Source organism: Danio aesculapii, chromosome 8, assembly GCF_903798145.1.
Source record: "Danio aesculapii chromosome 8, fDanAes4.1, whole genome shotgun sequence".
Lineage (NCBI taxonomy): Eukaryota > Metazoa > Chordata > Actinopteri > Cypriniformes > Danionidae > Danio > Danio aesculapii.
In genome coordinates, this window is record NC_079442.1 from 41,615,414 (window position 1) to 41,639,425 (window position 24,012).

General features: G+C 35.5%; 1 protein-coding gene across 2 annotated transcripts in view; it reads right to left on the reverse strand.

Moving 5' to 3' along the window:
- atp2a2a (ATPase sarcoplasmic/endoplasmic reticulum Ca2+ transporting 2a) overlaps window positions 1-24,012 on the reverse strand; it is a 51,728-nt gene that overhangs the window by 16,229 nt on the left and 11,487 nt on the right. For both annotated transcript variants that reach the window (XM_056463996.1, XM_056463995.1), the window contains exons 7-10: window positions 7,490-7,570; window positions 7,318-7,403; window positions 4,234-4,698; window positions 1,945-2,033 (exon numbers count right to left, since the gene is read on the reverse strand). In XM_056463996.1, the coding sequence (XP_056319971.1) occupies window positions 1,945-2,033; window positions 4,234-4,698; window positions 7,318-7,403; window positions 7,490-7,570 (721 nt within the window). The remainder of the gene's footprint in view (window positions 1-1,944; window positions 2,034-4,233; window positions 4,699-7,317; window positions 7,404-7,489; window positions 7,571-24,012) is intronic.

Here is a 24,012-nt window from a genome sequence, read left to right on the forward strand (position 1 = left end):
ATGAGCATCTGATATTGCACAAATTAGGGAAAATCTGGAGAATGTGAAAAGCAAACACTTATAAATGTCTATTAGCTCAATTTATGTACAGTTGAAGTGAATTATTAGCCCTCCTGTGAAAAATGTAGTTCTTTTAAAAATATTCCCAAAGTGTTGTTGCTTAACAGAGAGAATTTTCAAAAATATTATTAAACAGAAGTTTTAATAATTAATAAACACTTTCTTTTGTCTTTGCCATGGTGACAGTACATAAGCATTTTCTAGTTATTTTGCAAGTTACTTGTATTCAGTTTAAATGGTAATTTAAAGACTTAACTAAGTTATTACGTTAACAAGGCAGGTTGGATCACCATTGTTTGTTCTGCAGCAAATTAAAAAATACATATTTCTTAAATGGTCTAATAAAATTCACATTAAGAATTTTTTTACAATAAAAACTTTTATTTTAGAGAATAAAAAACAAAAGAAAAAGGAAAGAAAAAAAAAGTATTTTTTCCAGAAGAAAAAAATATAGGAAATACTGTGAATTTGTTTTGCCCTGTTAAACATTATAACATTAGTTGGAAAATATATATAAAAAAAAAAAATCAATAAATAAATAAATTAAATTAAAATAACAATATAATTAAATAATAATAAAAAATATATTAATAATACTATTTTTACAGAAGGAATTATAATTTTTGACTTCAACTGTACAAACATATATACACTACATTTTCATTAATGTTAAATGTTCCAATCTGATATTATGCTTCACAATAGACAACAACAACCCCGAACCTTAAAACTGATGACCCATTCTGCGTCTCCAAACACAGTAGCAAAGAATATTCAATGAATTCATACATGCTCTCTTAATTTTCCTCTCGTATTTGATGTACATGTTTTGAATGCAAGTCACAACTGACCTTATACACTCACCAGTTTATTAGGTACACCTGTCCAACTTCTCATTAACGCAAGTTTCAGCAACACAAAAAAAATAAAAAAAAATCAGCCAATCACATGGCATTAACGCAACACACATAGACTTGGTCAGGATGATCTGCTGCAGTTCAAACCGAGCATCAGAATGAGAAAGAAAGGTGATTTAATTGACTCTGAACATGGCATGATTGTTGGTGCCAGACGAGCTGGTCTGAGAATTTCACAAACTGCTGATCTACTGAGATTTTCACACACAACCATTTCTAGGGTTTACAGAGAATGGTCCGAAAAAGAGAAAATATCCAGTGAGCGCCAGTTCTGTGGGCGCAAATGCCTTGTTGATGCCAAAGGAGAATGGCCAGACTGGTTGAAGCTGATAGAAAGGCAACAGTAACTCAAATAACCACTCATTATAACCAAGGTGTGTAGAAGAGCATCTCTGAATGCACAACACATCCAACCTTGAGGCGGATGGGCTACAGCAGCAGAAGACCACACCGGATGCCATGTCCATCCCTTTATGACAACAGTGTACCCATCTTCTGATGGCTACTTCCAGCAGGATAACGCGCCATGTCATAAAGCGTGAATCATCTCAGACTGGTTTCTTGAATATGACAATGAGTTCACTGTACTCAAATGGCCTCCACAGTGACCAGATGTCAATCCAATAGAGCACCTTTGTAAAGTGGCGGAACAGCAGATTCGCATCATGAACGTGCAGCCGACAAATCTGCAGCAACTGCGTGATGCTATCATGTCAATATGGACCAAAATCTCTGAGGAATATTTCCAGTACCTTGTTGAATCTATGCCATGAAGGATTAAGGCAGTTCTGAAGGCAAAATGGGGTCCAACCCGGTACTAATAAAGTAGTCGGTGAGTGTACAATACAGGTTAATGACATCCAAGTTTAATGCGTTAAAAAGATACCTGTAATTGATATTTGATTAAGAATTAATCTAAAGCATTAATTAGCACAAGTAAATATCAGCGCAGAGAGAGGACACTTACACGTCTCCTTCAGGAGCGTATGTGGAGCCAGAGATGGTGAATTCAGTTAGTGAGCAGTTTTCGCCTTCAGCCTTGTCTATGATGAACATCTAGAAGACAAACAAACATGTCATTTATACACCACCTCATGTTGTTTCAGATCAGTTTATTTATTGTCTAAACAAAATAACTTTTGGGTGAACTGTTCCTTTAAATTTATACTACACCCAAAAATGAATTGTCATCATTTACTAACAGCTGACAGAAAAGAAGCTGACAAAGAAGATATTTAGAAAAATGCTGGCACCCATAATAGGTAAAGAAATACTATTGAAGTCAATGGAAGACAATTGCAACCAGCATTCTTCAAAGTATCTTCTTTTGTGTTCAATAGAAGAAACTCATAGCTTTAAAACCATATGAGAACTCTCCCTTTAAGATAAAACTTGTTAACTTCAGCATGCTAGCCATCTAGAAAGATTTGGTTAAAAAAAAGTTAGCTGTCAGAAGATGGCAGCATAAGCAAGTATTAGCATAAGAAGATTATATGTATTCAGTGACTCAGTCTGCTGCAAGTCTGTGCTGAATGATTTTATATTTAAATAAATACTGAAACTAGCAGAACTGCACATAGAAAGGGGATGAAAGCACACCGAGAAAGAATGAGTGATGAGAAAAAAATAATAAACTGACTATACAGACACTACAGCTCTCCTTCTTGCAGTTCATTCCTGTATTTCTGCAGAGTGAGCATATCAGTGCTGTGACAGAGATCTCCATCTTTGCTGTTCAGGAAGTTGCAGCAAAGCACTTCATTTCCAAAAATGACTGGGAAGATTTTTATCGGAGCAGCAAAACCAAACAAAGTTAGAGTAAACAAATTTCCAAAAATGCCAGAGGATGAGAAAGATGGATTGTGTTCAGAATGTTTATAATCTTCTTTGAGTTTCCAGTGATTAGCAATTGTCAAAAGGGATAAATGTTTCAAATGAAAAAATAACTGAAAAGGTCAAAATCATGATATTGTGTATTAGTGAGATTATCAAAACCACTAAATCTGTGACTTAGCACAAGCAAAGCTGTGTTCGTTTTTACACCTAGAGCAAATAGCCTAGTAATAACTTAATTTTTATTCTTTGTTGTTTTTATTTAGGGTGGCACAGTTGCTCAGTGGTTTGCACTGTCATGGCCGGGTCAGTTGGCATTTCTGTGTGGAGTTTGCATGTTCTCTCCGTGTTTACGTTGTTTCCTCCGGGTGCTCCGATTTCCAAAGACATGTGATATAGGTGAATTGGGCAAACTAAATTGACCGTAGTGTGTGTGAGAATGAGTGTATGGGTGTTTTCCAGTACTGGGTTGCGACTAGAAGGGCATTTGCTGTATAAAATATATGCTAGAACAGTAGGCAGTTCATTCCGTTGTGGCGACACTTTATAAGTGTACCAAACTGTACTGTACTACTCAGTGGAAATGGGCCATAAGGGACTAAGCTGAAGGAGAATGAATGAATGAATGAATGAATGAATGTTTATTTACTTATTTAAATTACCATTGTGTATGAAACAGGCTATATAAATAAACTTGCCTTGCTTATACTTAATTTTAAACAGTATTACAATGGTTAAATTATATAGTATTACAATCAAATAAAAAGGTAGCACTTCTAGAGTACCAATTCCCACTATGAACTATTAAGATACTGACTATTTATTAGTACTTATAAAAGTATGAACTTATTCTACATCCCTAATCTTACCCAATATCTAAATTCAACTACTACCTTAGCAACTAATAACTAGTATATTTAAGGTAACAGTCTTAGTTACATGGTTTGTTAATAGCGAGAATTTTACATTAAAAAAATAAATTTAAAAAAAGTGATCATTAAAAAAAATAATAATAATTTTTAAATCTGACAATTGGTTTTTAGATTTAGTTTAAAACTAAACTTTGCAAGACACCGGCCCTCCAGGACTGAGTTTGGACAGCCCTGATTTAAGCGGAAGCAACAAACTGCAAGCTTTGGGTCTATGTTCTAAATGCAAATTGTTTCATAGTTTTGAAGCACACTACTTTATAGATATACTTATGACTAACATAATGATACTAACATGTAAAAAAATGATATCTTACTTACAGGAAGTCAAATACAAAGTATCAAATCATTAACTAAACCCTACTGCCCATCTGCCACCGCTTATGGTTACAACAGCAAATGTCAACACCTCAAACTGCACTCATCAAAACTGTTTTATGGGCTTGTTGAACTTTGTTCCAATGTGTAAACTCCTGAAGGCAGCGCTAACTCACCCTGCAAACGGACATCTGGTTGGTGGTGAGGGTGCCCGTCTTGTCGGAGCAGATGACTGAGGTGCAGCCCAGAGTCTCCACAGAGGGCAGCGAGCGGACAATGGCATTCTTCTTGGCCATACGGCGAGTGCCGAGAGCCAGGCAGGTGGTGATGACGGCGGGCAGACCTTCAGGGATGGCAGCTACAGCCAGAGCCACGGCGATCTTGAAGTAGTAAACGGCGCCACGGATCCAGGAGCCGCCATGGACAGGGTCGTTGAAGTGGCCGATGTTGATGATCCAGACGGCGATGCAGATCAGGGAGATGACTTTAGAGAGCTGCTCGCCAAACTCGTCCAGCTTCTGCTGCAGCGGCGTCTTCTCCTGCTCAGTGGAGGCCATTTCATCACGGATCTTACCGATCTCTGTGTTCACACCTGTGGCCACCACCACACCGATGGCTTTACCCGCAGCAATATTGGTTCCCTGAAATATGCATATACAATTGGTCAGAATTATTAGACATCCTGAACATCCAATTTCTGTTTAACCAAAAGAAACACAGTTCTAAACATCGTTTTAATAACTGATTTCTTTTTTCTTTGCTATAATGACAGTACATCATATCTTACTAGATATTTTTCAAGATACTATTATTCAGCTTAAAGTGACATTTAAAGGCTTAACTAGGTTAAGTAGGCAAGTTAGGGTAGTTAGGCAAGTCATTGTATGAAGATGGTTTGTTCTGTAGACAATCAAACAAATATTGCTTAAGAGGGCTAATAATATTGCCATTAAAATAGTTTTTTTTAAAAATGTAAAACTGCTTTTATTCTAGCTTGAAATAAAACAAATAATACTTTCTCCAGAAAAAAAAAATATTATAGGAAATACTGTGAAAAATTTCTTTGCTCTGTTAAACATCATTTGTCAAATATTTGATAAAGAAACAAAACTTCACAGAAGGGTTAATCATTTTGACTTCAATGGTACTTCAATTCAGTTCACTTGCAAAGGCATTACAAACAGCATGATGCAAAATATTAAAAATGAAGGTAATGCGATTTATACATCACATAAAGATAAACAACACATAAGTTTTGCACTGATGTATGGTTTGTTAGGTCTATGTTTGAACGAAATACAACCATTTAAATCAGGATATAAAATAAACAAAATACAACCATTTAAATCCAGATAAAACATACAAAAATAAATAAATAAACGCAAATATATAGAAAACAGCCACATTAAGTTCTTAACAAAGAATATTACTAAAAGTTTTTAATAAGTTTTAATAAGATATCTATGGGGTCAATCTAGGGCCATATATACTTGCAAAATAAAAGAAAGAAAATAAAGTATTGAGCAAAATAAATGAATGCAAACCTAAAAATAAAAATAAATAAATGCAAATTAATTTGAGAAATAAAAATAAAATTGATGCAAAATGAAATAAAAATCAAGCAGTAAAAAAAAAAAAAAAAAAAAAAAAAAAAAAAAAATTATATTATATTATATATATATATATATATATATATATATATATATATATATATATATATATATATATATATATATATATATATATATATATATATATATATATATATATAAATTTATATAAATTATAAATTTATATAAATATATATAAATTTATATATATTTTAAATTAAAATATTTTAATAAAAATTTATATATTTGCAAAAAGAAAAAAAAAAAAAAAAAAAAAAAAAAAAGAGCTATATATATTTGCAAAACATTTTTACAGCATTGCCTTTACAAAACCCGTCCAGTCAATTGCAATGCTCATTTTGATTCACTTTGCGATGCTGTTTTCACTTTGCACTTCACGTTTCTGCACGTTTCACTTTGTGGACCTGATTTGACAAGGGGGTGGAGTCAAGAGAACTTTGGCGTTTACGGCTGGCCTGGACCTGCCTCCATTTAAGCGACATCATCACCTATTGCAACAGTTTCACCGAGGTGGTCTTATAGCCCAGTAGGTCTGGGCCTGCCGTAAACCCCCAAGTTCCCTTGACTCCGCCCCCTTGTTGACATGAAGATGAAGTGAAAACAGCATCGCAAACACATGGTTTACTAAAATAAGCTAATCAAAATGAGCATTGCAATTGACTGGACATGTTTTGTAAAGGCGATGCTATAAAAATGCTTTGCAAATATATATAGTTTTTTTTTTTTTTAAATTGCAAATATTTTCTTTTTTTTTTTTTTTTTTTTTCTTTTTTTTTTTTTTTTCTTCACTGCTTGGTTTTTATTAGCTGTTCTTTTTTTGTTTGCAAATTTAATTTTTATTTCTCAAAACTTAATTTTCCTTTTGCTGTTCTTTATTTTTGTTAGCAAAATGTATTTTTATTTCCCCAAAAATTATTTTCACTTTGCGAATTTGGAGATTTGCATTTATTTAATTTTTTTTATTTTGCTCAATACTTTATTTTTTGTTTGCAAAACTCTTTTAGATTGACTCCATACACATCTTTACTAAATTAAACAACAAAATCTTAAGTCCAAAGCAGTCAAAAAGTGAAAGTTAAAAAAGCCTTTAATATCATGTTAATAAAGGCTTTTTAACTTTTTCCACCTATTTTGAGTGCCTAGGACTTATAATTTTGTCATTTATCTTCATGAATCCCTTATCCAAAGAGCACCGACACATTAGGTACCCAATTAATTAATTTATTATTTACAATTAAGCTTTGCACGGATGTTTGGATTGTTAGGATATAATAATATTTGAATGAGATACACACATTTAAAATCAGAAAATCAGATATAACTAATCAAAGATTATGTTTTTATATGTATTGACAGTAGGAAATTTGAAAAATGTCTTAACAGAAGACTTCTTGGAATAAAATAAAATAATGTTTCATTTTAATTTAAAAAGCTTGGTTTTAACACACCATTCATCTGAAATGTTGTTCTCGGGTCACTTTTTGAAACATCAATAGCCTTGTATTAAATCTCTAATCACTGAATCGAATTGAGTGCTTGTAAATTGGAAACTAATTGAATTGGGGCATCGGAATCGATACCACGCTCAAAAGAGAAAAATAAGATTAAGTTGATATCTAATGTTCTTACTGAGAACAACATGTTCTTCTTGTCCTGATTGACGGCACGGGGATCCGGCACGGGGTCAGTGTGCTTGATGACAGAGACAGACTCACCTGCAAAACAAATGGAGAAATAAAAGTTAAATCCACAAGCAAAACACACTTGAAACTTAAATACAGACACAAAAACACAGCGTTACCTGTCAAGATAGACTGGTCCACTCGGAGTGTGGTGGACTTGATGGCACTGATACGGATATCAGCAGGCACCTTATCACCCACTAGAAAATAAAAGCAAATAATAAGCTCATGAGAAAATATGTAGTAAAAAAACAAGTCTTACTTGGGGCTGGGTGATATGGCAATATAATCTCAATAATTATTTTCCATAGTGAATGATATATATTTCAATAGAAGCTGTGAATGCTTCCAGATTCAAAAGAGTACCCCAACAATGACTGAAGCCACAAAAATTTGAGGATCCATTAAATGGCATAACGTTTTTGGCCAACAAATTTTCGGTGGTTGAAAATTCGGTACATGTCTTATATTAACAACCTTTAAGATTCCCATTGTTGCACATTTCTGCTGTGTGATTGGCTCTTAGATTAATATAGAGTAAAAAATGCAGTGCTTATCATTGTTACTGACATCAATTTTTGTGCAATTCGATATAATATTGTTTATTGTTTACCAGCCCTAGTCTTACTACAAAAGTATAAAAGTGATATGCTTTCTTAAAGGGACAGTGTATCTAAAAATAAAAATTCTCTCATTAATTTACTCATCCTCCAATTGTTCAGACCTTTGAGTGAAAAAAGTTAAAAGAAGAGTTTATTTTTTTGTAAAACATGAAAGATATTTGAAAGAACGCAGGAAACTGGTAGCCATTGACTTCCATGGTACTAGAATACTAGAATATATCCAACAAATAAAATGTCCAACACTGTAAAAAGTTCTTCAAGGGTGTTGTCGATAGGAATTAATTTTAAAAAGTATATTTCTTCCAATAAATTGATTACCTTTTCTTTTTGAATTAATTTAAGTTTTACACAAGTAAAAAGTGTGATTGTTTCTGTAACTTATTATTACCTATCAAAAAATTGCATTTTACTGACCTTCAAAATAAATTGCTTCTACAAAACTTTATTTAAGTGTTTATATCCAAAGTAAAACGTCACGATCCGCCCACATGCTGCAGCATGCACACAGAACGACGTCGTTGCTCAGAGTGTCACCTGTACCGGACCAGTTTTGGATTTCTGTGGAGTTTGAGGGCTTTATACAACGTGCAACACATGTAAGTAAACTATTTACATTGCATAAAGTTAGGTTTTAGCCAAATGAGCACGCATTTATTGCATTATAACATGTAAACGCATCACCAGGTTTCACACTGTATGTTTCACACTGTATGTCAGTTTTGCTGGGCACCATGCGGCCTTACCGAAGGTAAGTTATTGAAATTGTATATTAATCTTAAAACAATTATCGCTAACAGGATGAGTATATGTGAGATATAATGCCAGATTATGTTTCTACTAAGTTTGTGTACTTTTACAAAAAACATTGTCATTTTGTTTTGTCTAGTAATGTTAGCGTTAGCTTTGGTGAATTATTCTGTCTCAAATAATTGGTCTTAAATGTTCAGCCTCTTTCCGAATTAGCTAGCAAAACATTAGTAGCATGGTCTCTCATCCTCGTACATGTGCCAGTTAAAAGTTACATTAACTGCTACGTTTGGAGTCACAGTGATTGTTCTTGCTTGATTTGAAAAAGATAAGGACATTATATTTTTGGCGCCCCTCTGCAAATTGTATCATAAAAATTCATACCATTTGTTCAACTAAAAATATTAAATATTTATTTTGCATTACAATAACATCAGTGATCCTGATCTTTTCCTAAACTCTTATTTGATTTGTGTTGCTTCTTTAGAAAGGGATGTCAGATGCATGAATGACATGATGGCCAGGACATATCGGTGGAGAAGAATAGAAGTGGTTGCCCAGTCCCCATATCGGCCAAAATTAAAAGAAAGATGGCCCGTCGTCTTTGAACCATTCCAGGTAAATGATTTATCATTGACATACTGTTCACTCAGTTTTTGTTTAAATGGTGAACAAAGATTTTTTTGTGATACTAGACACACTTTTTGCTGAATACATACTGAAGAGTCACACCACATGTTTTATGGTGTATTACATTGCATAAGAATGAAAGGTTGCCAATACTTTACACATATTGAGTGTTCCAAATAACAGACAAACAATTGATGTATTACAGATAAATGAAGAATTCTGAAGGTGTACTACAGTTCCACTACAATCAGTGTTTATGTCCCAGCTGGACAAGTACACTCCAAAATTTCTTGACCTGTTTAGTGCGAAGGGTGGAGCCGCTAGTCAGCGCATCAAGAACTTGTTATTGGAACTGATACAGGTGAGGCAAAAGTGGAAACAAGTACTTTATTTACTCGTTTTGCCTAATTGGGTGAATATGAATTTCTATATAATTTTAAGGTTAAATATTAAAAATGTGTGCGTGTATGCATGTATGTATGTATGTATGTATGTATGTATGTATGTATGTATGTATGTATGTATGTATGTATGTATGTATATATAATGAAATGGCTAGTCTAGCTCTTTCAAAAGTTCAAAACACACGTACAAACACCCAAATGTATGTGCAGAAACCAGGGTCCCAAGTTAACCTTTTTCGTCTTCCAGTTGCTTGTAGACTTAATTTAAAAAACACTGTCATATTTTTCAACTGCAGTTTCACAAAAGTAAAATCTTTGTTTTACATTATGCAGGAGTCATAATTATCTGACTATATAACTGTAAGAGTGGCATTTTCAGTTTACCACATTTTCAGTTTTGCCACAATTTTGTTCTGTTTATTCTCATACAGGGGAAAACGGAGAGCAGTGTCCATGAGGACTTGAAAATGCTCAATATGCACATATATGTCTGCCGTGAACCAGATGCGGTGGGCTTCATCCTTGAGGGAATCCCAGTGCTTACTGATCTTGGCCAGGGCATGTTGCCTGCTTCTGGGGATGACATGCTCTGAACCTGCAGTATCCACCACAACTCTGCAAAACATTTAAGGTGTTCCAAAGACCTTTTGTGGGACTAGACATAGTGCGCCCAAAGCCTTCCTCCTGATTTATGACAGTAAAAAACAAACATCTGAGTTTGAGCAAATGCAAGCCTCACACTAAATAGCAATGTTGTGTTTTTGTTGAATTTTCTAGAAGATAGTTGTGAATGTTTAATTGTTAATTGGCTGGGCTCAGAGCTTGTTTCTTTCACTCTTGTTCGATGGCCAGTTTAATTTAGAACAATGTGGTTGTCAAGCACAGATGATTTTAGTTCCTGGGTATGTCTGCAGCTTCTGGGCACTTGATGTGCTGAAGTTTGTTTTGTTATGTCAAGTGCTGAGGTCAGATGCCCTTTATTTTATTTTTATGTCAAATATTTTATTGGAATATAGCACTGACTGTACTTCAAACATGTTCTTGTATTAGTTTATTATGTATTGGTACGAATGAAAATGTATTGTTGTGCACCAAATTCATTCCGTTTATGTAAATTGCTCAGGTCAAGAGTCGCAATTTTATTATCAGTGCTTAGAGTACACAGACTGAACTTTAAAAGGTGTTCTATGTTGTACTTAAAGATTAAGTTAAAAGTTTCTGTGATTATAATGTTAAAATGTTTACAACATTAAAATTGATTATAGAAACTTAGTGCACCCAGTTTGTATATGGCATCTGTTTTAGAGAAATAAATGTTTGAAACGAATACCTCTCTTTCCTTGTTAATTAAAATTGTGGCAATGCTAACTAATTATTTAAATTGGATTGATTAATAGAGAAATAATAAATTAAGAGTAATAGAGAAAATGATTTAACTAAAATCAAAAAGTTTAAGTTTTTATTTTAAATGTTACTTATTTTAATTAAGTGGTTAAACTCAAATATTTTGCTTTATATTGTAGACTCAACTTAATTTTTTAGCATACAGCAAAATAAATAATATTGATTTTTACTAAATCAAAATAACAAGAAGTTCACTAAACTTACAAAAAGTAGTTGGAAAATGTTGCCTTAATTTTTTTGAGTTTAATCTAAGTAACAGTTTTTACAGTGAATATGGTTTATCCATATTAACACAAAGGCAGAAATAATCCTCAAAATACAGTTTTGCTCAATACAAATCCTTTATGAGCACATTGGTTAATGGTGTAGTATGCAAGTTTGACACCCAGTGGTAGAACTAGGTATTGCATTCCTGGATCAAAACAAACGCAGGTTGCCAGATTGAGGACCAACAGGAACGAGCCTGACTATCAAGCCTAAAGTCTGATTTAAATCGTGTTCGACATAAAAGCAACTGCATGCAATAGAAGGAATATAGTTTTTGTTCTAATCAACACTTCAAATTGATACATTAGAAACAGCTTTTATTTCTTGCAGCTGAACAACAGAAAACTGACAATGCTCATGTCAGGTACCCCCTCATGTGCTTTACTCAGTGTAAAATGCTAATAATGTGAGTTTGAATGTCATGTTACATGACATTTAACTGAAAGCAGCAGCAGATCTTGAAAACAAAATAAACCATTTGAAATTGAACTTTAGACTCAAAGCCAACAAATATCAGTGATTCAGTATCTACATTTAATGATGTTAAAGAGGTTTAATATGTATTGATTAAATTATAAGCCTTACCATTTCACATATTCTGTGCTTTTATATGGCTCAATTTAAATTCAAACAGCCAAATTGCTTATCACTGCAAATCTCATCACGTAGCGTGTTGTTACGAAAAGAGGTTACAATATAACCTGCTCATCTAATGTTTACCCTTGTAATATTTATATTATTTGCTAATTAACAACCTCATGTGGAACTCTGTGTCTCATACTTACTGTCCACTGTCGCATTTTGGTCACGGACGTATGCTTTGAGAGCCTTTCTGAATGAATGAATGAAATACGTGGTTTTCCAAAAAGGCAACCCGGGTGCTGGGATTTAATTGGCTAAAGTGGCAGTGGACAGGTTAAAAGAACCAAAACAAACACAAACGTTCCAGGATGTAACTCGCATTTTCAAGACTTTAGAATAGTTTTTTTAGATAATCAAGAATGTACACTTAGCATGTTTCTTAAGTTTCTGCTAACATATTATGCTATGTTTATGCTTTAGAAGAGTCAAAAACTTACATACAGCACCTTTAACATCTCTGTTACTCGGTTAAGCTAATTGTACCATCCTTAAGTAAAAAGTGTAAAAACAAGCAATAAAGAGGCAGTAAATGATGCAACATTACAAATCCGAATAACTGGTAAAATTAATACAAAAATAAGATGCTCTATGGTTAGACTTCAAGTACTGCATTTGGTGCTTGCTTGTTTTCTGTAATTTCTTATCCATGCGTTTTCCACATATTGCATCTTGACAAGTGTCAGAACACAGCATTCAGAAAAGCATAACACTCAATGCCTTCGAAAAAACCTTTTCCTGGCTGATGAAAAACTTGGCAGCGTGACGAATCCAAATCAAGTTATGATGTTTAATTAACAAAATCCACCAGTCCCCTTCTCAAAGTCATTAAAGGACTTAAAAAGGCAACCAGAGAGAGCGAGAACATGCTCGCCCCATGGAGAACAAAAGAGACATGTAAGCTCATCAGGGTTGAGAGAAGAAAATAGAATGGGGAACAACAATGTGCCTTGCCAAAAATGGGAAAACTATTTTGATATGTTGGCTTGATCAGCTTTAAACACAAAGGCATGACAGCAGCTGCCCGTTTGTTGGACAGGAAGAGTGACGAGGGAAAACACCCCCACATGCAGTCAATCATATGAGAAATAATACTGCCTTCATGTATTCAGAACTCATAACGATACCGTTTAAGAGCACTGCACAGGAGTACAAGTGATATGCTTTCTTAAAGAGACAGCTGTGGAAATATTCATTTATATAATCTAGTTTCAACTTAACAATAAGCTTATATATCTCAGTTTAAGTACTTAGTTAAGGCCATTTAATATAAAGTGGGACTTAAAATTATTCAACTTATTTGTTTACAATTTAACTAATGTCTAAAAATGAAACTAACTTTGAACTGGACTTTACCTAATGTACAGCTATTTGTGCTAGAAATGTACGCAAGTGAACTTCTACACTATTTGCATATTTAAACATAACATTTTCAAAAATGTGTATACACAAAATATTAGCAATTCCTAATGTACAGTAATCAAATCAACTGGGTATGTTGTCATTTTTTTCCTATTTATCTATAGTGTTTTGCCTAAAGGTTTGTAACTACATTGCAAGAATCAGATGCTTTGTCTACAGTGAAGATTTAGAGAAACTTGTTCATGCTTTTATCAGCAGCAGGATGGATTACTGTAACGGCCTCCTCACTGGAGACAGAGAGTCAGACAATTGCAGCTCATCCAGAACGCTGCGGCCAGGATTCTGACCAGCACCAGAAAATCAGAGAACATCACACCTGTCCTCAGGTATTTCCACTGGCTCCCAGTTACATTCAGAATAGATTTTTAAATAGATTTAAATAGAATAGATAAGTATTACCACTTGTCTATAAATCACTAAATGGCCTAGGACCTCAATACATTACAGATATGCTCACTGAATACAAACCTAACAGATCACTCAGATCATTAGGATCCTATAAACTAGAGTTCAGTCAAAGCAGGGTGAACGTCCCTCGCGGCTGGAATCATCTTCCAGAAATGATCAGACATGCTCCAACATTAGGCACATTCAAATCAAGACTAAAAACATATCTGTTTAGCTGTGCCTTTACTAATTAAACACTGTGCTACGTCCGACAGATCGCACTATTATATATATATTTTTCTTTTTCATTCTTTTATAACCTGTTTTAACACATTTTAATCTGTTGTTAGCAGTTTTTAATCACTGTTATTATTTGTTTTTATTTTATTATACTTGTCTCTTTTAGTCCTGTTTATGTAAAGCAATTGGAATTGCCACGGTGAATGAAATGTGCTTCATAAATAAACTTGCCTTGCCTTACTTGAGGGTGAATAAATATTGACAATTTTCATTTTGGGAGAACTCTCCCTTAAGTCACACAGAGTGTCTCTTTGCTGATCTGTCCACGTTAAACATAAGTGAAAGTGTGCAAAGCATCTGTCCACGTTGAACATCAGTGAAAGTACACATAGCAGTCTTATGAAAAATGTTAGGGCATGACAACAATGGATGCCGTGTGGCCTTGGCACAGATCAGCCCACATGTGTCTGCAACAGGATCTCTTCGCTGAGGATTAACGGTCTGTCCTTTCGACACAATCAGTGAGGAGTTGCGTCACGAGGTCACAAACACATGAGACACGGATGGCTTTTCTCAGAAAGACTTAATGGAGCTCAATCGGAACTTTCAGTCACCTAAACAGGGAACGAATGCACACAATGAGGTCTGGTTCCCTGAAGGTCATCCAGCATTGTTCACTGGTAACAAGAGCACCAACAGGCTCAGCCGACAAGTGCTCTGTTGTAAGAAATGTGTGGATGCTCAGAGGATGTGCATGAGGTTCTCCACGATTTGATGGAAGCGAATACGTGTAAATGATTCTATATGTATATAACTTTTAGTCAGTGCTTCAGTTCAGAATTTAATAATGTCTGGTTTTTAATTCTTGAGTGAAATAAATCAAATATAGAGTTACTGTATTCTAATTACATTTGAGGAACGCAGTAATGTAACGAATTACACTAAACTAAACGTGTGTAATTTGATTACAGTTACTAAAGTCAATGTAATTGCGTTACTTATGCTACAATTATTGTTTTTAGAAGAAGAAATGCTTCTTTTAAATCACATTTTCTGCTCCACCGTCAGTTATTAAGCATGTGCTTTTAAATTGCTGGACAATGTGAGCTGAAATAGCAGCTGTCGAGAGTGGTTGTTTCAAGTGGAAATAGACATTACTTTGATTTCACGGGGGGGAAAAACATAAATATTGCTGTGAACTGCAGTCCATGTCCAGTCTGTAAAGAACTTTCGACTGCTTTTATCTCGATCAGCAACTTGTTTAAGCACTTGCCTATGACAATACTCATCACCAAGGTGGACACCGGCAGCCAAAAACACAGCAGCTCAACTCATTTTGGATTTTTGTGCAGGATTGGGAGTGAAGGTATCTTCTGAATGTGAAGGGAAGCGTAGCTGCTTATGGGGCAGTTCACATATCTTTTGTGCGCGCACGCATATTGGGAGCGCATACTGTGGACACTCGCATATCCCAGGTCTCTCTAGTTGAAAACCGCGAGTCACGTGACAAGAACTGATTGATCAGCTTCATGCTTTATATGGAATATTCACATTTCAGTAGACTAATTACCTCAGACAAACACAAAACACCCAAACACTGCAGTGCTTTTGCATACTATAGATCAGTGTTTCCCAACCCTGTTCCTGAAGGCACACCAACAGTACACATTTTCAACCTCTCCCTAATCAAACACACCTGAATCAACTTATAACATCAGAAGAGACTCCAACACCTGAAGTTAATGGGTCAGAAAAGGGAGACATCCAAAATATGTACTGTTGGTGTGCCTCCAGGAACAGGGTTGGGAAACACTGCTATAGATGTCAGTGGTCACAAGTATACAGTTTTTTTGTAAACATCTTTTTTTGTGTTCAAAAAAAAAAAAAAAAAAAAAAAACCTTTACATTTTAGGTAAACTAAGTTTTTTGAATATGTCAAGCTGCTGTGATCAACCCCTTGTTTCTCAGTGAATATTACATTTCTGAAAGAGCTTTAGTTTATTTTGTAAAGATTTTTTAAAGATATATTTTCTATGCTTTAAAAGTAACTTCAAACTAAAGTAATTATTAATCGGACTACTTTTTACATAAAGTAATTAGTAATGTAATCAAACCACAATTTTCCAGTAGTAATCAGTAACTTGTAATCTATTACTTTTTAAAAGTAACTTTCCCAATGCTAAATACCGGTAATGTTAAGAGAAATTTCTACTAATTACATAAACAGCTACATAAAAATATGGAATAATAAATATAAAAATATTTACTTATTGATTTGTATGCATTATGGAAAATAAAAATCAGTAAACACTTTAGTTTAATCACCAATTCTCAATATTATCTATTGCTAAGATATTGGTACAGTTGAAATCAGAATTATTAAAGTCTCTGAAGTCTTATTTCAGCTAGAATAAAAGCAGTTTTTAATTTTTTTAAATCCATTTTAAAAAAGTCAAAATTATTAGCCCCTTTAAGCTATACATTTTTTTGATAGTTTACAGAACAAAATATTGTTATACAGTAACTTGCCCAATTACCCTAACCTACCTAGTTAACTTAATTAACCTAGTTAAGCCTTTTAATGTCACTTTAAGTGTCTTGAACATATCAAGTGGAATGTTAATGTACTGCCATCATGGTAAAGATAAAATAAATCAGTTATTAGAAATGAGTTATTAAAACTATTATGTTAAGAAATGTGTTGAAAAAAAAACTATCCGTTAAACAGAAATTGAGGATAAAAATAAACAGGGGGGCTAATAATTCAGGGGGTTTTAATAATTGTGACTTCAACTTTAGTACTTATAAAGTAAATATTAAGTATCATTCTGAGCTTATTACTACATAACAATTAATAAGCAGCAATTTAAGAGTTTGAGGAAAAAGTCAGTTAATGGTTTATTAATACAGAGTATTGTACAATATTGACATGTTCTATGGCAAGATGTGAATGTATTGTCCCTAGACGCAAGACCTCCTTTGGTCAATCTTTTTTTCATTTACAAATCCACAAATCGATGGAATTCTCTCCCAACAGAAATAATCACATGTACAAATTATAAGATGTTTTCACGCCTGACAAGGAGGAGGTTTTTGTCAAATCAAATTTGTACACACTGAGTGAGATGTTTTTGATTTGTTAGTGTTTTAGTTTACATGCGATTATGCCATTGTGTTTTAAACTGACTTTTTAATTAATTAGATATTATGGTTTTAATGTTTACCTGTCCAGGGACAGGTGGAAAACAGCAATCCTGCTACAACCTGGCACAATGCATCTTTCCTCTTTGAGGTTAATAAAATTTTTTATGCATGTCCCTGTTAAATAAATACACACACATCAAAATTAAGCATCACTAACACTTTAGTTTAAGTATCAATTCCCACTATTAACTACTGGCTCACAACCTGGTTTTGATTAATATAATGGCTGTTTATTAGTACTTAAAGTATGATCCTATTCTACACCCCTAATTGGTTAGTATGATTGAATATTAGCAAATTGGTACTTCACTGAGCTAAAAATCTTCGTTAATGCTTAATTAATTGCAGGTACTGTACCACAAGTGTGACCAAAATGTGTATTTGTTTTCATAACCAATAATTTGTGCATATGAGTGTTTTCAAAAATCTTTTCCAAAACTTTCAAACAAAAATCATTTTTATACACCTTAAAAAAAATTAAATAAATAAAAATAAAGTCATTTGCATTAATCCAATCACAATTCAGCATATTGTTTGCGCAATCAAAGTTATTGTAATACAAATTTATTTCAAATGAAGTCTCTCAATTCAATTCAGAATGTTTGACAATATACTCCCCTAAATGAAACTGGATTAGATGAATATGCAAATAATTCAGAACAACACTTTCGATTCAAAATCCAGATTTAATATTACATGGATACTTTTCAATGAGAAGCTCAAGCACTGCTGACTAACACAGACCAGCACAACGAGGTGAGAATGACGCGTCTATTTAATTTCGTTCTAGCTGAGAGCTGATTCATGACTTAAGAGAAGCCCTATGGCGCGATTCACAAGTGCGTCAAGCCTTTCCAGAACATACCAGCATTTATCAGTATGCATATAAAAGCCCCTGTGATGAGCTATTTCAGGCATATCTGGCCTCCAGGTAGCAGCATGACCTCCGAACCTCAGAGTTGTTAGAGTTATCTATTCGCCCACTGTACTCCTCCTCACTGGCCCTCGAAGAGCACAGAACAAACCCAGCAAAAACGGCCCTACAGGACACCCACACAAGGACTCAATATTCAGCTACTAATGCACCGTTCAAGATCAAGACCACAATGGAAAGGAAGATGCGGTATATGCAAACATTCCAGCGGCCGTATCATAAAGCACTTCAGTATCTTAAAATACCTCCAGCATGCATCAATCAGCTGGGTATGATAGCTCACACCTAACCCTCCGCGGGTGGAGGTCAGGTGATGGAAAGCAGTATGGTTTCATTTAAAAGCTTTGTGCTTTCATCAGTGGCACAGCACCGTTCATTCCTCTGCTTGTTATGGTGACCCAGGAGGACACAAGGGTCAAACAAACATGCCTGCTCTTTATTTGCCACGTCATCACAGAATAGTGATCCGATTCACAGAGAATGGTTGGTGGGTCAAGCGGAATCATTATAGTGTGAAAAAAGTAGTTCTTATTTGTGCACATATTTCTGGTGCGGCCATTTGCGAGAAGACAACCTGGTCTTAGAGACTAAGCCATCACCAACTTGCTGCTGATGCTTGCATTCACTCAAATGTAACATTGAAACACCTGAAAATATACAATTCAGTGTTAAACGATCAATCAAGGACTTTTGAAACAATTTGGGGACCTTTTCTTGTGCATCTACCTTCCATTTCTTAGTTGCATGTTTTATTTCCTTTTCAGCTTAGTCCCTTTATAAATCAGGGGTTGCCGCAGTGGAATGAATCACCAATTAATCCAATATATATTTTATGCAACACATGCCCTTCCAGCCGCAACCTAGCACTGGGTAACTCCCATACACTCTTGCATTCACACACATACAATAATCGCCAATTTAGCTCATTCAATTCACCTATAGCGCATGTCTTTGGACTGTGTGTGGGTTTCCTCCGGGTGCTCCGGTTTCCCCCAAACACAGGGAGAACATGTAAACTCCACACAGAAACACCTACAGACCCAGCAGAGGCTCTAACCAGCGACCTTCTTGCTGTGAGGCAACAGTGCTACCTACTGAGCCACCGTGTCGCCATTTAAAAAAAAAATTATTATTAACATTTTTCTTAATCTCTGACGAAGCATTTTTTTTTTCTTTGTTTTTGATAAAGTAAAAAAAAAGTCTGTTAATGTTTGTACCATACGATTTGTTTCACATATATTTGAAAATAAAACTGAATTTTTTTTTTAATTTTTAAAGGGACAGTTCTCTTAAAAAAAAAACATTTAAGAGGGCTCTGTTGCATTTCTGTAAACTCTATGGGCCCTTTTCACAAGACTTATGATGCATTTAACGGCCATCAGATTAGATTATTCCAAAGTTTCCACAACCCTGGACCAGGCCATATCCTGAGCAGCTGCCGTGGTGGCCATGGAGGAGTAGAGAGCATGTGTCTGATTTCTGTGAGACGTCCAGTGTTTTCCAGCCTCCAGCACCTGGACTGCAGCTCTGCAAAATATGTTTGGCCTGTGGAGAAATGGTCATGGCCAACTGAGCCAGGTTTCTCTCGAGAACTTTATCATTCACTTTCGCCAATTGGTGAAGTTTTTTCCCCACCGCTGTTGCCACTGGTTTGCATAGTTCGGGATCTGTAGAGTTGCGCATCGATGGATTTGCTCTTCAGTGTTTGGACTCTCAGCAGTGAATAATAAACCACACTGAACTGAACTTAAACTCTGAAAACTGAACTGACACCGTTTCAATTCACTATCATCTTTCATGTGAAGCTGCTTTGACACAGTCTACACTGTAAAAGCGCTACAGAGGTAAAGATGAATTAAATTGATTCATCAGCATCCTAAATCCTTGAAAGTTTTTAATATTTAGATTAAAAACATATGTATATGTATTTACTGTATGTATTGTATCATCTTTGCATCAAATTACGAAAAACGAATTATCGCTAGTGTGATGTGTTTCTAATGCAGCGACTATGGACAGGACAGTAAATTTGACGTTGATAACAGCAGCCAGAGGAGAGAACAATCTCACACATTTTTTTTTCCTTCTCTGAAAGTGTTGATAACACCATTGTGGAGTTATTATTTTAGCAAATAGGATGGTAAAATTGATTTTTGTTGTACTCTTCCATTCACTGGGCTCTGAGTTTACCCAACTATGACGACTTTTGCTGCTGAGAAACCAGGAAATGTGAAAAGGGTCCATTGCACAAATCCACTTAAGGACAGCAAAGTTCCTTTAATATTACGCTGGCCGTATCAGCCTAAAAAATAGTAACTTTTCATTAGTTCTTGATGTAACTACAAAAGAATCAAGTTTGATATAGGAAAATAATCAAAATTCTTCATTTTTGATCTTCATTTTTGAACACAATGCCAATGGTCTGGGGTGTCAAACTCAGTTCCTGAAGGGCCCAGCCCTACACAGTTTAGTTCCAACCCTGCTTCAACACACTTGCCTGTAGGTTTTAAACAAGCCTGAAGGACTCAATTAGTAAGATCAGGCATGTTTAATTAGAGTTGGAACTAAACTGTGCAGAGCTGCAGCCCTGCAGGAACTGATTTTGACACCCCTGGTCTAATCAGATTCAATGATTTAAGCTAAGCTACAAGTGCTCCTGCCAGACCCGGAGATTGGCTGAATGGATTCAAAAATCAAGAACTTGTAAAAGTAGCCTATTTCCATAAAAGTGGAGTGTTTAAATCAAAATACAACCTTTGATTTAAAAGCAAAGTAGTATAAGAAAATAATGCATTAAGACAAACGGTATAAGATAATGTACTTGAAGGCATTATACAAATGAAAGAGCTACTATCCAATGAAGCACTGCTAACAACACAATCAAAAAAAGAAGAAAAAGACAACTAATTGTTTAGAGTTGTTGGCTCTGTCCCACCCCTACCGCAGCAGCAACCTGCTCGCGAAAACTACACACTTAGGCCTCGTTTACACTTATACATCTTAGTTTTAAAATGGCATTTTAGGATGAAATTGACCCACATCCACACTGGCGTTTCATCTAGAATTGCTGAACAGATCTCAGTCCACACTATACAGCTGAAAACGCACATCACGTGACCCCACACACACGCTCTCTAGCGCGTATGTGCACGTCTGAGCTTCAGGCAGTCAGTGGGTGCTTTGAGCACAAAACCCCAGAGAGCAGTGCACGTCGGACAGTTTATCAAGGATGTAAAGCTGAATCTCATCTTGTAAAGGTGAGATTTAATTAATCTTGTCTCTATCTAACGACTTCTCTATCAGGTAACATATCATAGCATCAGTACACTGCTTCAATCTTTCACTTTCACTTAGTAATTTTAGCGAAAACCTCAGACACTGTTGGTTGTGCAGCTTTTTTAACCAACCAAGTTTGTCGACGCCATTACAACGACACAGATCACACTTATTTATCTCAGAGTCCTGCGGAAAAAGTGATTGACAGGTGGTAATTTGTATGCAACTTATCTCTATTTATTTATGATTTGGTTATGGGTAAAACAAAGAGCATGTGGGTCAGGTAGTTGAAATGGTAGGCTATAAATAATTGATTTGTTATGAATTAATTTATTATTCATAAATAATTAATTCACCAAAATGCCATCGTCTATCGCAATGTTTCACATTAGACATCGTCAACATTGGTCAACATCCCCCAGCCCTAATACCAATAAAAAGGTTTAATTAAGTTTATTACAAAAATAAGTGGTTCATTCTGCTGTGGTGACCCTTGATAAATAAGAGACTAAGCCGAAGGAAAATGAAGTAATTAAGTATATTGAGAGTCTAGTTGATTACATCATCTACAGTGCTCCAAAGGAGGGGGCGGAGCTAAAGCTCTCTTAGCACACTGTTACCCTCTAATTGGTGTTAGGCACTGTGTTTTTTGCTCAAATAACAATAGTAGTGATAGATGAATTAACTTACTATATTAATAGCAGCTTTTAAATGCCTACAAACTATGAATTAATGATTCAGATTGACCTCTCAGATGTGTGATGAGAATCACTGAACAACTGTTGGCTAATAAATGGCTAGTATCTTCTTCACTCTCATTCATTTTAACATTCATCTGCCACGAGCGAAGGGCATCAAACACCTGCTAGGCCCCTGCCACTTGCTGCAAGACTGCAGTGATAGGCGATGGTTACCAGGTCCAGCAGAAGGTTGCATGCCATCCTGCCTGGGTGCTTGAAGTCCCAGAGCACAGCTTGTGCTGATGGGCAAGGCCAATGTGAAAGCGGGTACATGAGGGTGAAAGGGGTTGTACATCATGGGCACTTCCCTATAAGGTCATCTCTCTGAGTGAACAATAGGAACAGCTGTTAGAGCTGGAGCCTTTCCACTTCACAGTCGACTTCTGCACTGTACACACGTCAGAAAGTTTCATTTGCTTTAATAAGAGTTGGGAAATGTAAGAATCTTGTCCAGCAACAAAATCTTGCAGGACAAAGTGACCAATCCTAGAGCAGGGAAAACTGTCTAAAATATGTTTGGCTAGAAAGGTCTCTTTGTTTGTTGCTTATGACATAATTATGTGGCTATATGAAATATATTTTTTAAACTGTGTTATTGCATTTCCAAGTTTGGGCAGGAAAAAGACAAATAATGTAACTTAGATGGATCAATCAATGATTATACAGTATAAGAAGTAGCAGATTTTTCTATATTTGATTTCTCAAAAGAATGATCTTAAATATTGAAAAAGGGGTCAATCATGTGCCCTTTAAATAAATCAAACTGAATGACAGGGAAGGTAGTAAGGGTCATGAAAAACCATAAGTGTGCATTTAAGGGTTAAGATTTCAGGGACCTTTTTGCAAAGCCTACGAGTTCATCATCTCTTATACCAAGTATTATCCTTGCATCAGTCATTACATCTTTGATGTCTTCTATATCAAAGCACCTTGACTTAGACTATCAAAGCAGACTGTAGGTTATGCTAATTAGAGCATTTGATGAGCAATGAGGGAACTGTGAGGTGGGCCGCATGCTGAGCTCGGCCCTGTGCAAAACTGATAGGCTGTCAGGGTGCCACTGGCGGCATTTGTAATTCTGTTCACGACTAAAGCGTTTACAGTCCCAGAGTCCTCTGCAGCGGCTGTGCTGCGCTGAAGCTCGAACTGCGTCATTCTCACAACCCTCAGCAGGAGCAGAAACAGAGATTTAGAGACCACAGGAAAGCACTTTAAAACAATCAGCGCACAATGTCACACTACGAAATGCTCTCCAGATTCAGCCAAAAAGCTCCAGGTGACCTGTTCTTTCTAAATTAATCACATCGAGGAAGGGTCGGTCGGTCAAATCTGTTATCACATATGTATCTACAAGACATTATGCATAAAATACACCTAAAACAGATGAATTATGAAACTGATGCATTTGTGTAACCCCCCCAAAGAGCACCATTCCAGCAATGACCTCTCCAAGGTGACTTTGCAGTCTGTCTGGATCCTATCTGACGTCACAGGCTGCATTGAGTGGGACGCTGCAGAAGGGGTGGGCGATGGGCCCAGGGCCGACACCTGTCATCTGCACCATTGTCACTGTGGGTTATAATTAAACCATTCCATAATCTGATTCTGAACAGCCTATCAGCGCTAAACAGAAGAATTATCAATATGCACAAAAGAGATAGAAAGAACCATTTCCTCCGCAGAAAGGAAACGTTAAAGCAATGCTAATAAAAAATGCCAGTTCTT